Raw genomic sequence first — 13,034 nt, 5'->3', positions numbered from 1 at the left:
GTATGATTATTACCTCCTTCTTCACTGACATCCTATAGGTCTGGTGTTCAACGTCATAGTAATCGTCAAGAAGCCACACCATCCTACATATTTCAAACATATATAACTATGTGAATATCTCATACAAATGCCATAACAAATTGCTCTATGTGAGAATGTGATGTTTTTTTGAAACAAATACACATAATGGTCAAATACCATAAGAGCAAAATATGAACAAATATGTTCTTACTTTAAAGAAATGTTGAAACAAATACTATACCAATGCTAATATGAACAAATATTGAAAATATGTTCCTCTTTGTGCTAGGTTCTAAACATATGTTCCTAAGATGAACAAATATTGAAACAAATACACATAAGGGCCCAATACCATAGCACAATCATTCTTTAATTTGAACAAAACAATCTACTATAATACACATAAGTTTCTAATACTACATAGTACATTTGGTTCCAAGAAAATTTACCTAGTAAATTCCCCTCATTGAATACTATACAAGTACTAATGCTACACATCAAACAATCTTGTCATTCTTCCATAGCAATTTCGAGATCCAATAGGATTTAAGGTATCACCAAAACATGGACAAAGATGACAAATGAGATGGAATTTTCGGATGGAAAGAAAGAGAACGGAGGAGAATACCTTAGGAGATGTTTTGAGAATCGAATCCCCACCGAATTCCTTCAAATTTTGTAGATCCGAGAGAGCGGTTGGAGAGGCCGCAAGAACACTAGTCGCCAGGCCCCTCTTTGTTCGTGGAGATGGGGAAAATGAGGTGTGGGTCGGGGGGATGGCAGGCCCACGGCAGCGGTATAAGTGACAATGCAGCGCCTTTGCCCTAGGCACTGCACTACGTTCTATAGCGCCTGTTGGTTAGGCGCTACACTGCCAGGGGTGGAGCCGGGCCTGGTCTAGGGGTGCCACGCTGGCCTAATGTGAAGCACCTTTTTGGGAGGCGCTACTCGGTAGAGTGCAGCGCCTTGCTGTCGAGCGCTGCACAAAAGGGTCAGCTAGGTGAATTTCTTTCACCGACGGTGCACTTTGTGAAATACTTTCTTCCAAAGGTCAATTTTGGCCATTTTGCCCCACACTCTTGCACTCTCTTACAAAGGGGACAAAGCCCGCAATTTGCCCATCCCCGCTTGTCAAGCTTATCAACGGTCCAAATTTGATCTTCAATAGTCAACCATGCGAAGAACTTAACCTCTAACGACACCCAAGCCTTTCAAACCATTTGATCCATAAGAGAGAAGATCATGCAAGGAACTGTGCCTTGTAAGCGGAGGCCGCGGTGCCCACTTTCGAATGTGCTCAATGGAGACACTAGTAGTAGGCCACTTCCGAATGTGCTCAATGGAGACACCGGTAGTAAGCCTGATCTTGAGAGTCCACACGTTATTCTTTTCTTTAGGGTCTCGCACACCATTCAATTCTTTCTCAAGGAGGCATCAAAGATAAGCAGAGCAATGTCCTTGGGCTTACGTAACCAACAAGTGTCCCAAAATGAAGTCCTCGACCGTTCCCAACAGTGATGGTCATGGAAGCATAGAAATACAAAATAGGGTCCACGCATTCCCAGCACTGATGGTCGTAGAAGCATAGAAAAACAAAATGGAGTCCTCCACCCGTTCCCAGCGGTGGTCGTGGAAGCATAGAAAAAGTGTGGTCGTGCAAGCATAGAAAAGGTGGGGTTTGGTAGCATGCATGTTGGCTTTTTTTTTGTTTTTGGACTGCGGCCGCCCTAAAGGACACATTACGACAACTTTCGATAACCTGGGAACGGTAGCTACCAAGTTCGATTCAATTTGTTTTACCCAGTCTTCCAAATTTAGCAGATTGTTCCAACTCAACTCAACATGTATTTTGTATCCAATGAGGTAGCTCAGCTATAGACCACATGTCACGACGGTAAACATACTAACAAAGTCTGCGACCAACCATACACCAGACTGACTAATTTGATAGGCAGGAATCCATGAATGTAATTATTGAGCAACAATAAAAGCAATCAACCATCACAATAGAGCTGGAGCAAATCATTTCGCTTGCTGATAGCTAGTATCCATAGCTGGGATGGTAGGAGCCGCCACCGTAGCCTCCGCCATTGTGAGGAGCAGGCCCTCCTGCACCTGTGGGAGGAGCCCCATATGGTGGCGGCGGGTAAGAGCTGTAACCCGGATCGACTGGCGGAGCAGGAGGGTTGGAAGCCGGTGGCCGGGTTTGTGGAGCAGCTTCCGCCATGAAATTCTGCAGGCAAGCAATGGCCATGAGCAACAGGTCAACTTAAATGGAAGAAACAAAGCAATGTCCAACCCGTATTGAATGTGTTTAGCCCATCCAGAGATAGATCTGACATACATGTAAATAGCAGCAACAACTTGAAGTGTCTCTCCATTTCCATTGTTCATTCAATGAAGCTACTCTTTGCAATGAGGCTTTTGATTTGGCCAGACATAGGCCAGTGTTTTGTTGTTGCACGTAAGCAATATTTCTACGTTTTGACGCGGCTTTTGATTTGGCCAGACATAGGCCGGTGTTTTGTTGTTGCACATAAGCAATATTTCTACGTTTTGACGCCACACTATGTCCTCTTTCTCATCTTGTTAACACTTAGGAAAACATGCTTCTTTTTCTACATCATCCAAAACTTCTATCAAATGTTGTTCTCCTACATGTTATCAGCATCTAAAAGTTGGCGTCGTAAATAGCGATTATAGCATACATAAATATAAGTACTTAACTAAGCATGGCATTCTGCTAATATTTTACCAGCGTCTCCTAGTCATGTACTACAGCCTAATAATTCCGGCTGCAGTACATTTCATTATCTATATATAACATGGTTTATCAATGAAACAAATTAATTGGCCGACCATGAGCTTTACAATGCGCAGGTACAAACATGCATGGTGCAGTTCCCAAATGAATTCAGAAATAAGAGCTGGCAGGAATATCAAAGAAAATTAAATGAGTCGAGGATCAATCGTGAACAATTTTGGAGAATACTAGCGCAAGTAGATAACAGGTCAGAGGATGGGTAGAAGACTGACCTGGATCAGTTGCTGGGCAGTTTGAACTTGGGATGCGCTTCCAATTATCTCCACAGTCATCTCTCCAGGTGCACCTCTGCTTTCTTGAATAGTTACTGCTGCACCACTGTGCCTACGGATATAGCTGATACTAGCACCAGCCGCCCCAATCACAGCATCAGCATAGGAGAGAGGAATTTGCATGTTATGTACCTTTTGAGGAAATACACAAGAAATCAGTATGTACCTCCCATATCAGGAGGCAGCAATTCAAAAGCAACCCACCATCCTAATGTCAAGTGCAGGTGTACAACACAACTAACCTGAGAGGCCACATGCAGTGGTGGTTGATTGCCTGAAGTACCACTTGGTGGTGCCTCACGTCCATATGCAGAAATGCCATAGTGCGGCTGCTTTTCCATAGGCGGCACATCTGGACGGGGATAATAGTTGTCTTGTGGCCTTGGAGGCATGAACTGTGGATTTCCACCATAACCTGGACCACCAGGAGGGAGACTTGGAGGAGGAACCCAGGGTTGAGTAGGCGCCCAATGCTGTGGGGCTGCCATGGGCTGCTCTCTCTGCACACTGTGCATTTTCATCTGTAGACATGGAAATTTACAGTCATAAATGCTGCATCCAAGAAACTTATTATTGACAGGAACATAGGGTGCCAAAACGCAAACTTACTTGCTGTTCAAATAGTGGGAGAACGCTGTGGTCAACAAGAAATTTTCTCAAGTGACTTGCTATCAACTCCACTGCTTTGTGGACACCAAGAGGCTCGCCTTGTATCTCCACAACTCTATCGTCATTTAGTGCAACAGGGGGCACATTTTCTGATAAAATTTTAGAATGTTAAACTAAAAAGGCATATAGCACAATAATGCTGACGCTACGTAGCATCTTTTCCGAATGTATCAGATTATCCCATGCGGTTTTCAAGTTAATTAGTTCCAGACTTGAAGACACCAATGATGAATATCAACATACCAGTTTAGACAACCAACTGAACTCCAAACATTTGAAAATACTAAATGCTACTCCCTCCATCCGGAAATACTTGTCATCAAAATGAATAAAAGGGGATGTATCTAGATGTATTTTAGTTCTACATACATCCCTTTTTGTCCATGTTGATGACAAGTATTTTCGGACGGAGGGAGTACAATAATAAGCAGCTGAGCACATTGAAAAATGAGAAGAAAAGTTCAGAATCTTGCATGTGGCTATAATAAGCTGTTCTGCAAACCTATCAGCAAAAGGAAGGTTCAAGTTCCCAAATCCTATGAGATAGCAGAAATACCAGATCTGGATTATTTTAAAGACTATTAGGTTAATGGTTGGTTTGTGCCATATCATACCCTACCAATTTTTGCCAACAAGGCTAGCCAAAAAATTGGGTGGAGATTCCTTGGCCCTTGAGAGTTGTGAAGGGAATGTGTGGTGGGGTGGGCTACTTTTCATAGGCAACCAACCAAATGATGTCAAGATATTATAGGCTGTCAAAATTTTGGCACGGCACTTATAGGCACAAATCAAATATATACTTAGTATGTCATCTCCACCCCCAACTACAAAATCAGGTATTTTGTGCCTACCCAGTAGTCCTATAGTTTGTATATATGTGTTTGCTTTATCGTGGTGGGGATTTGTAAGTCATGTCAGCATATCAATATAGCAAATGCAGCTCTCCTGCATGGTTCGAAAAACAAATTCATGTCAGCATATCCAGGCTTACCGGAAAGCCAAGTCACCAAAACCAACCAATCATCATGGTAGTTTTGGGTGAGGGATCGAATTCTCTGATTTTATAAATGACTGGTGTCAAACAAATAGTTTCAGAATAAAGAGTTGATTTTTGAACAGGCCAGTTTCCTGGGTACCAGAATGGTTTGTGTCCCAGGCATGGAGCACATATATATCATGAAGACAGAATCTAATACGTGAAATGGAAACATGCAAAAGCCTTACCAACAATCCGGACAACTGACTTTGAAGAATCTTGGATGGATTTAATGGTTGCTCCTTGCTTCCCAATAAGGCTGCCAGCTTGGGAAGCTGGCACTAGCAGTCGTGTTGGTCCTACATTACTAGCACCCCGTTGGAGCTGACCAGATTCACCATCTGAACCATCAGTTATCCGCTTATGAATTTTAAGCAAGCCATCCATAGCTGGAGATATCGGTTCATCTGGCTCATCCTTTGCTGAAATTATTACCTTTATAAATTGGAAAATAAACATTGTTCACTAAATTAGTACTAAACACTTAAAGACAGCTGTTTTAAGAGCACAACATGAAATTACATAATGGATAATTATTTAGAAACAAACCATTCAACCCAGATGAACTCAGTGAATGGGGTTACACATGCATAACTTAAGTAAGAATCTAACTTGGTAAGTACCGTAACTATGTTTTGCTAGATCAATATCGCTTCTTTAATCTCCAAACTTTTCTCCATGGGTTTAGCATTGCTAACACAAGGGGTTATGTACGAAATCCCACAGGTGTATTCAGTTAATAGTATCTCCACATATCTTCTATATCTAAATAGCTAGCCCCCACTAACTATTTCTCTCAACATGAAAGCATGCCACCTCAGCATTTAACATGCGTGGAAGAAGGCCCACCTCAGCATGCAGCATGCATAAGAAAAAGTAACCTCAACATGCAAATATGCATGAGAATTTCAATTCTATTTTGATATCTATATTATACAATAATCAAACAAAATAAATAATATGTATTTTCAGTTTTAGTTTCCGCACTATTACCTCAAACATTCATGTTCCATACAACCAATTCTCGTTGAATTGTAAATATTCCCGCAACAATGTGCAGGGTGTCATCTGGTATATTAAACAATAAGAACCTGATTTCTACATTAGAGTCAAAAATAAGGAGGCCAATTAAGGAAGCCAAAAGGTGTACATTTTCTTAAGCTGTGGATAATAATGCTCCTGAGTATCATTAGATGGATCTCCTACTGCAGCTCTGTTTAATTTAAGTTATATCAAAGATGGTAAACATTAGCAGTCAGCAGCTCAGAGCATAGCAGCAGATGCAATCTGATACTGAGATGGATCCACACACAAGAACACCAAAATGTTTGACATAACAGTCCACATATAGTCAAATGTAGAACAATGTTCAACAAGTACAGGTGATCAATAGATTGCCATTTTTTTTGTGGTTAACATGCTTTACAAAATTTAACATCCTTCACAATGGGAGTTGTTATCCTTTTCAAGGGTTGAACTTTCTGTGTATCCTATGCAATAGATCCTAAAGCCCTGTGAAGAAAGAATACCAACATTTTGTTATCTTTCCAAGTGCCTTACGAGCATAACCCGGTCCACTTGTCGATAATTTAAATACCATGGCACTTCGTTGAGCAAAACGCTCAGGCTAATTGCAGAAGGACGCAAAAAAAAGGATGCGGGTATAGCATTCTTTTTTCAAATGCATGCAAACTTTTTACTTTCATCTGATGAAAAATTAGCATAAATTCATCATGTAGTCTCATTTTGAAGTATGCAGTATGTTTTACGTTCACTTATATAAGTGTATGACTCTGTTGTACATGTTTGTCCTTTTAATGCAAATTTGGTCATTTGTCTTCATTGGAACAATGCTGGTCATCCAATCAGGCAGGAAACCTTGCCCCAGTGATCTTCTTTCAGTTCAAAAATCAAATAGGTCGTGGAATTACCAGATAATATATGGAGCATCTTGAAAGGAATCTTCATCCAAGACTCAAAGGACCTAGATCGCAGCAGAGGAGCCCAAAACTGAACTTTCAGACCCATGTCTTTTGGAGACGTGGTTTGATTTGGGTCCTTAGACTGCAGTCAACCTGCAAACAGTCACTTGTGTTATCATTATCAAAGCCTTTCAATTTGGGACTTTGATGAAAGGTATATTTTATATTTTGATTCATATTGGTTTTAGAGCCACTCTTTTTGTCTTTGGTGAACTTTACCATCTGGTACTTACGAATTTTATTTCAGAAACTGAAAATGTTTTTATGTTGGCTTTTCATCAAGTTAATAAACTGGAGTTTAGGAAGCAAGGATAGCCCCAACTAGGCATTTTGGCAATATAGAACATACTGCACAATGAATTAGTGGTAAAACTGATGCAGCTCTAGTGTTGATAAACCAACTGATAATTCTGGTATTTGGTAAGCCAAGTGACACCGTAGTGTATCATAAAAACTAAACCGTGCCGAAAATGCCAGAATGAACAAGGTACACAGCTTGGATGTGGCTTCTTTCCTTCAGAAGAAGTTTTCAGAATAGTGATCTGCCACCAAGGAAAAAGCACTTCCATGGCATCATGGATGATACATTTGCTTGATTGTATGATCAATCTTTTTCAGTTATACCCCATTCCATGAATGGCAACTTGAAAATATTGGAACAGAAAACATAGCCCCAATTGTACTGACATCCCCAATACTAGGATGACATTTATTTTCCATTGATTGAAGCTAGATCCAATAACGATTAAAAATCTTAGTTTTGTTGATTGGAAAACGATATTGGATGAGACAATTTTAAACACAGAACTGATAACTGATGTTGAGTTATCTTTGGCTCAAGTAGTTTCTTGCATATTATACAGCATCCTAACTGCTGACCAATATAAGGAACAGAGGGCCAGGATTTACTAGGGGTTCAAAAGAAAAAGATATCCAAAATGTGGAATCAACTGATGTCCCTAAGAGGTATAGCTATTTGCATGGCAAACGTGACACTTAATAGTGCCCTAACAAAAGGGGTATTTCTAATTTGCTAAGCTATAATGTTATATTTTTTATTTGCATGTGTTGAAAACTATGTGATCAATATCTATGCAAAACAGTTAGCAATTCATTTTTTTTAATGTGAGTTGGTACTTGGTCTTAACACCAGTGACCAGTGTGTGTATGTTGTTCTGCATCAAACACATCTGACCTTTATAGTTTGCAGAGATGCAGAACAAGAAATGATGATTGTTTCCATTATTTTCATTGTTATAGAAATTTGCTAAAATATCGTGGATGATCCAATTAATATAACATTCAAATCTCAAACTAGTTAAGGACATGCTAATAGTTACATGAGTATTAAGTTTCCACTAATCAGAAAAACAAGGTCTTGCTCATAACAAGTAGCTCAATTAACAGCTGTATTTTAGTTTCTGCAAGGCATGTTCGTTGTTGGAACAAACAATTTCTCTTTATATCCCATGTTCAGATAAAGCTTAAGGCCTCCTTTGGTTCCTAGTATAGGAATATCATAGGAATAGGAAAGTCATAGGAAATGAGATGGCATGCATCTCAACTCCTACAACAAAAGAGATGGCATCTGGTTCATAGGATAGAAACTTTTCCATTAGGTCTGAGCTAAAATATTTTGCTTTGAAATGTTAAGGATAGGAACCAATCCTGCATAGGAATAGGAATCCATTCCTACAAACCAAAGGGCTCAAAAGGAAATTTCCTATAGGAATCATGTAGATAGAATTTCTACAAAATTCCTGTGACCAAAGGAGGAGTGAGGAACCAAGCAACTACCAGCGCAACTAAAAATGTCCTTAAGTCAATGAGCATCAAGCAAACAACGCTGCACTGAGCACACCAAACAACTACCAGCACAAAATGACTAAATAAGGTACCAAACTGTTAGGTTAGGGAACGATTCCAAATGTATCTTATGGGCCAGGGTGGCAGGGAAACTGGGCAGTAGTGTACATAGATCAACATAGGGATTTGCCAGCTCATAATAAATGAACAAAAATTATCAACAGAAAAACAATTTAAAAGGTAGTGTTGCAAGAAAACAACACATAAACCCACTACTGACATTATAGAAATATACTGGTTGCATTGATAAGAATACGAACTTGTCATCAAGCTTTTATGCAGATACTTACTGCTCGTTCTGTTACACCAGGTGGGCCATCTAGTATTTTTATGCGAGCTTTAGACTCCTCGCACATCCTTTTGATAAACTCCCCTTTGCGGCCAATGATAGCACCAACCTTCTGGGATGGGACCAGTATACGGAAAACGCTATCTCCTGGCCAACCTGGCCACCTCTTATCATCCCCCTCTACCTGCAAATTTTCCTGCTGCTTCACTTCCCCATTGTATGCATTCTCTTCCTGGTAAGCGTTTGCTGGTTCATCATTGTACTGAGTTTCTGGTTCTTCGCTGAGCAAATTTGCTTGCACCTCGTTGTATGCATCCCCAGCTCCTTCGTCATATTGGTTTCCAGGCTCTTCGTTGTATGAGTTACCACCAGGCTCTTCATTATACTGCGCCGTATTGTCGAAAGAGTTCAGCTGTTCTTCGTCGTAAAGATTTTGAGGGAGTTCACCAATGCCATGTTCCGTGAAATTCTCTTCATCCATATTTTCTGGTGACACAAAGTAAAAGGATTATGTAAGAAACCGCCACAGCCACCACTGAACTTTAAGCGGCATATAGAATTCAAAATCTGCAGCAGGATCACGCCTTATTTCATACGCATGACTCGTGATAGGATGTAAATGTAGCTAGCAAGCAGGCACCATTTTAAACACTTAGGCAGGCTCCTTGAACGCTCTAGCAGGGAGCATAATTGACTCTTAACAACTTCGATTTAGAACATTTATGCGACAGCAGGAACTCTACCAAGTAACAGCAACTGGGTGCCAGGTCCAATCGAGCTTAAGAACCCGACCCTTTCCCCAAAACCCGCTTCTAACGTACCCGTGCCTTGCCATAATCCCCCAAATAAAACCTAAGCCGCGTCCCCTAGATCAGCGCGGGGCACACGAGTCGCCATACAACAAACCCTAAACCCTAAGCGCGCCGCAATCCCGAGCCTCGCCCTCGCCGTCGGGGCTGAAATTGAAACCAGGTCTCGATTCTCGGGCCCCGAGGCGCGGAGCTCGGAATTGGCGAAACCTCCGCCTACCACCAACCACGGGAGCGCGTGAGCGAGAGCGCGGGAGGGGCGAGGAGATCGCGTTACCTGGAAGAGGGAGGAGGGGGGGAGGCGGCGGCCGGTAGAGGGTGCGGCGAGGACGCCACGGGAGCCGGCGAGGGGCGGAGGGTGTCGGATGGGGCGGAGGAGGAGCGGAAGGGAAGACGACGGCTGCGGATTTGGTGTGTGGGGGAGGGGAGCTCGTGCGCGACTCGTCCAGCAGTAGTAACGGAGAGCCGCCCGCGGTCTTCCACGGAGACGGAAATGTCTCGGATCCCGGTAATCCATTGTACTATCAAGCTAAAAAAAAAGATTTCCGTTTCGAAAAAAACAGTTTTGAAAAAAAGTTTTGTACTATCAATCTCTTTTTTAGCAAAGTTGTGTACTATCAATCTGACGGAAAAAACATGTTCATCTCCGCGCTCCATGTGCACATGTAAATTTTCGTCAAGAAGGATAAGTTTTGTGACCTGTATAAAAAAACTCTGCTTCCAACACCTGTTTTTTACATCTAAAAACATTGCCTTTTAGAGGGCTAGCTTTTGTTTATTTTGCCCAGAGCACCTGACGTATTTTCTTTATGAAATTTTAGATGTTGTTAAAAGGATCGAGGTTTTTTACTCCCTCCGGTCCATATTACTTGTCGTGGTGCGACAAATACAAGTAATATGGAACGGAGGAAGTATTTTTTTTTTTAAAAAAATAGTGCTTCTAAAGTTCATCCCATAAGAAGAAACGTCATCCTTGTTAGAATTTTTTTCCCACAAGGAGCTCATGTAAATGAGGATATTGGATTGTATAGCGAAAGTATTAGAGGATAATCCATAGTTGACCTCCGGCTCATCTACTCTCTCATAATTCAGAAAAGAATTGCAAACAAACTCGGAAAAATATTGAATTGTTATGGCACCAAAGATGTGTTCGAGTTGGTAGGAGCTGCAAATTTGCGTGCTAAAATGACATTCGAGGTGCTCAGTAGTTAAAAAATTCAAAATCGGGTGTCCCAAATGCCTATTTTTTAAGTTCCATTGAGAGCTGTTTTTTTTTGTCTAGAGCTCCTTGAATGTCCAAGTCATTTGTCCATGAAATTTTGCCCACTCCTAGCATACTCAAGCATCTTTGGTGCCAAAAAAAAATCAGATTTTCTTGATTTTTTTCCCTATTTTTAATATATTGTTTATGCTGGGTGCAAATGCAACCAAGCACCAAAACACGTCCCTCTTTATTGATAATCCCAGGATCAAAAACAGCAAAATTTGGAAAATAGTACAAATATATTAGAAAACACATGGCTGAGTGTTCTACCTATGTGCAAATATATGTGAAGAAATAACATTCGTGGTTGCCTACAAGAAAGTAAAAACCAAAAAATAGTACAAATATATTAGAAAACACATGGTTGAGTGTTCTACCTATGTACAAATATATGTGAAGAAATAACATTCGTGGTTGCATTTGAACAAACAAGAAAACAAAATTAGTTCTCCAAAATGCTTTAAAAAATGCCCTTTTTTATGGCATCGCTTTTTTAACTACTTGATCAATTGTTCCCGTGTTTTGTCGAGCACGTTTTCATCTCAATCTCATCCTCGCTGCATGCATCTATCTCACTCATGCACCAACTGATGGAAAACCCGCACATTTCCGTGAGGTTAGGAGGTTAAGCGCATTGGAGATGTTTCGAGAGTCATGCCTGGATTAGAGCATTTACAACCAGGTGCCCCATATGCGCCTCAAACGTCTGGACAGCCCACCCGATAATATGACCCAATTGGTCTCCCTAAACACAACCCAAATGCCGAGGTTGTCGGACAATCCTCATACTCAGCCCATATGTGAGGCAGATATGAGGAAGCCCAGATGCGTCTGAACACCACCGTCACGTCAGACCAGCCCAGTATGGCCCATGCTGCCCCCATCCTTGTCCCCACAAATACCCAAGCCGGACAACATTCTTCGCTCCACTCCAGCCCCCTCCACTCTTACGCATGCCCTATCCCCTCCCCTCCGCCATGGCCAGGAACGGATCCGACAGTGACTTTGACTCGATCGACTAGGAGAAGTTCGCCGTGGACTCTTCGAGCTCGTCCGCACCGGACGACGAGGAGTTAGCATTGTGCATTGCCCTACCCCGCTCGCGGATGGACCGTGGCGGGAGCTCCTCGTCCATGGCGTCAATGGTGGCCCGGGGTGGGCATTCAGCACCCCGTGACCGCATGATGCGCTCCCTGCCTTCCCAAGTTAGGCGGCAGGGAAGACCAGTGGCACCCGGCACCACCACCAGCTGCTCCTGCTGGGCTCCGTCGAGTGTTGATACCCGAAAGGCAGCCTAAGTCCGAGGGCCGCGCGTATCAGCGCGCAAGGAAGAGGGCGGTGCAGCGGCCGCAAAACCGCTCCCAGTGCGAGCCCTGCATATTCCTTTGGTCCCACTTCTTTGTTGTTCAGAGTTTTGCATTGGTCTATTCTGTTCTTCGCTGCCTTAACCTTTGGATCTTTTTCACCTGCCTCTATCTTCTGTGGGGCCTTGGGCGGGTTGTATGACTTTTTCCGCATCTTGGCATTGCTTCATAGGTTTTTTGTTTTTAGAAACGAAAGCAAAAGATTTGCATCTGAAATGCTTCTTCCGCGGCTCTGAGATCCGGCGACCTTGAAACCCATGATCATTTCTTGTTGTCATGCCGCTTTAGTAGAAAATTGTTGGCCTCCCATTGGCAATGCACTGCAAGGCCTAGCTCTACTTGTTTGTATAGTAGCTTTTGCACTCTATGCCCCTGTGTGTTCCTCCCTTCACTACTCCCTCGGTCCCATAATATAATAATATAAGATGTTATTACAACCGAGAGGGAGTACTTTTTTTCAATGTTGAGGCCTCCCATACAGTTTCAGCTCATAAAAATAGCCAGGCTTCTTATTTCATAGAACATTCGTGCTTGCTTATTAGACACCCCAATTACAAATCTTTGTCATATCACCAACTCTCTTGAAATTTCTTCAACCATACTCTCTCTTGTTCATTGATCAACTTCATATCTGCCAT

At 42.0% G+C, this 13,034-nt stretch overlaps 1 protein-coding gene across 1 annotated transcript; it reads right to left on the bottom strand.

Annotated features, from left to right (window-relative positions):
* Positions 1-1,811: 1,811 nt before the first annotated feature.
* LOC125550574 (flowering locus K homology domain-like) lies at positions 1,812-10,228 on the bottom strand. The gene is made up of 7 exons (XM_048713596.1): positions 10,046-10,228; positions 8,961-9,445; positions 5,011-5,257; positions 3,727-3,875; positions 3,360-3,638; positions 3,058-3,249; positions 1,812-2,254 (listed from the first exon to the last, which is right to left on the bottom strand). The coding sequence occupies exons 2-7, from the start codon at positions 9,438-9,440 to the stop codon at positions 2,063-2,065; spliced, it is 1,539 nt and encodes a 512-aa protein (XP_048569553.1). The 5' UTR covers positions 9,441-9,445; positions 10,046-10,228; the 3' UTR covers positions 1,812-2,062.
* Between the last annotated feature and the right edge of the window lie 2,806 nt (positions 10,229-13,034).

This window comes from Triticum urartu, chromosome 4, assembly GCF_003073215.2.
Source record: "Triticum urartu cultivar G1812 chromosome 4, Tu2.1, whole genome shotgun sequence".
Lineage (NCBI taxonomy): Eukaryota > Viridiplantae > Streptophyta > Magnoliopsida > Poales > Poaceae > Triticum > Triticum urartu.
The sequence above is the reverse complement of the archived record's forward strand: the minus strand, read 5'-3'. Positions and strand labels throughout refer to the sequence as shown.

Coding starts and splice junctions, on each gene's coding strand:
- LOC125550574 (XM_048713596.1), bottom strand. CDS start 9,440: ATGGATGAAGAGAATTTCACGGAACATGGCATTGGTGAACTCCCTCAA. Junction 3,876..5,010: donor GTCAGTTGTCCGGATTGTTG/GTAAGGCTTTTG, acceptor AAATTTTATCAG/AAAATGTGCCCCCTGTTGCA. Junction 3,639..3,726: donor TCCCACTATTTGAACAGCAA/GTAAGTTTGCGT, acceptor CCATGTCTACAG/ATGAAAATGCACAGTGTGCA.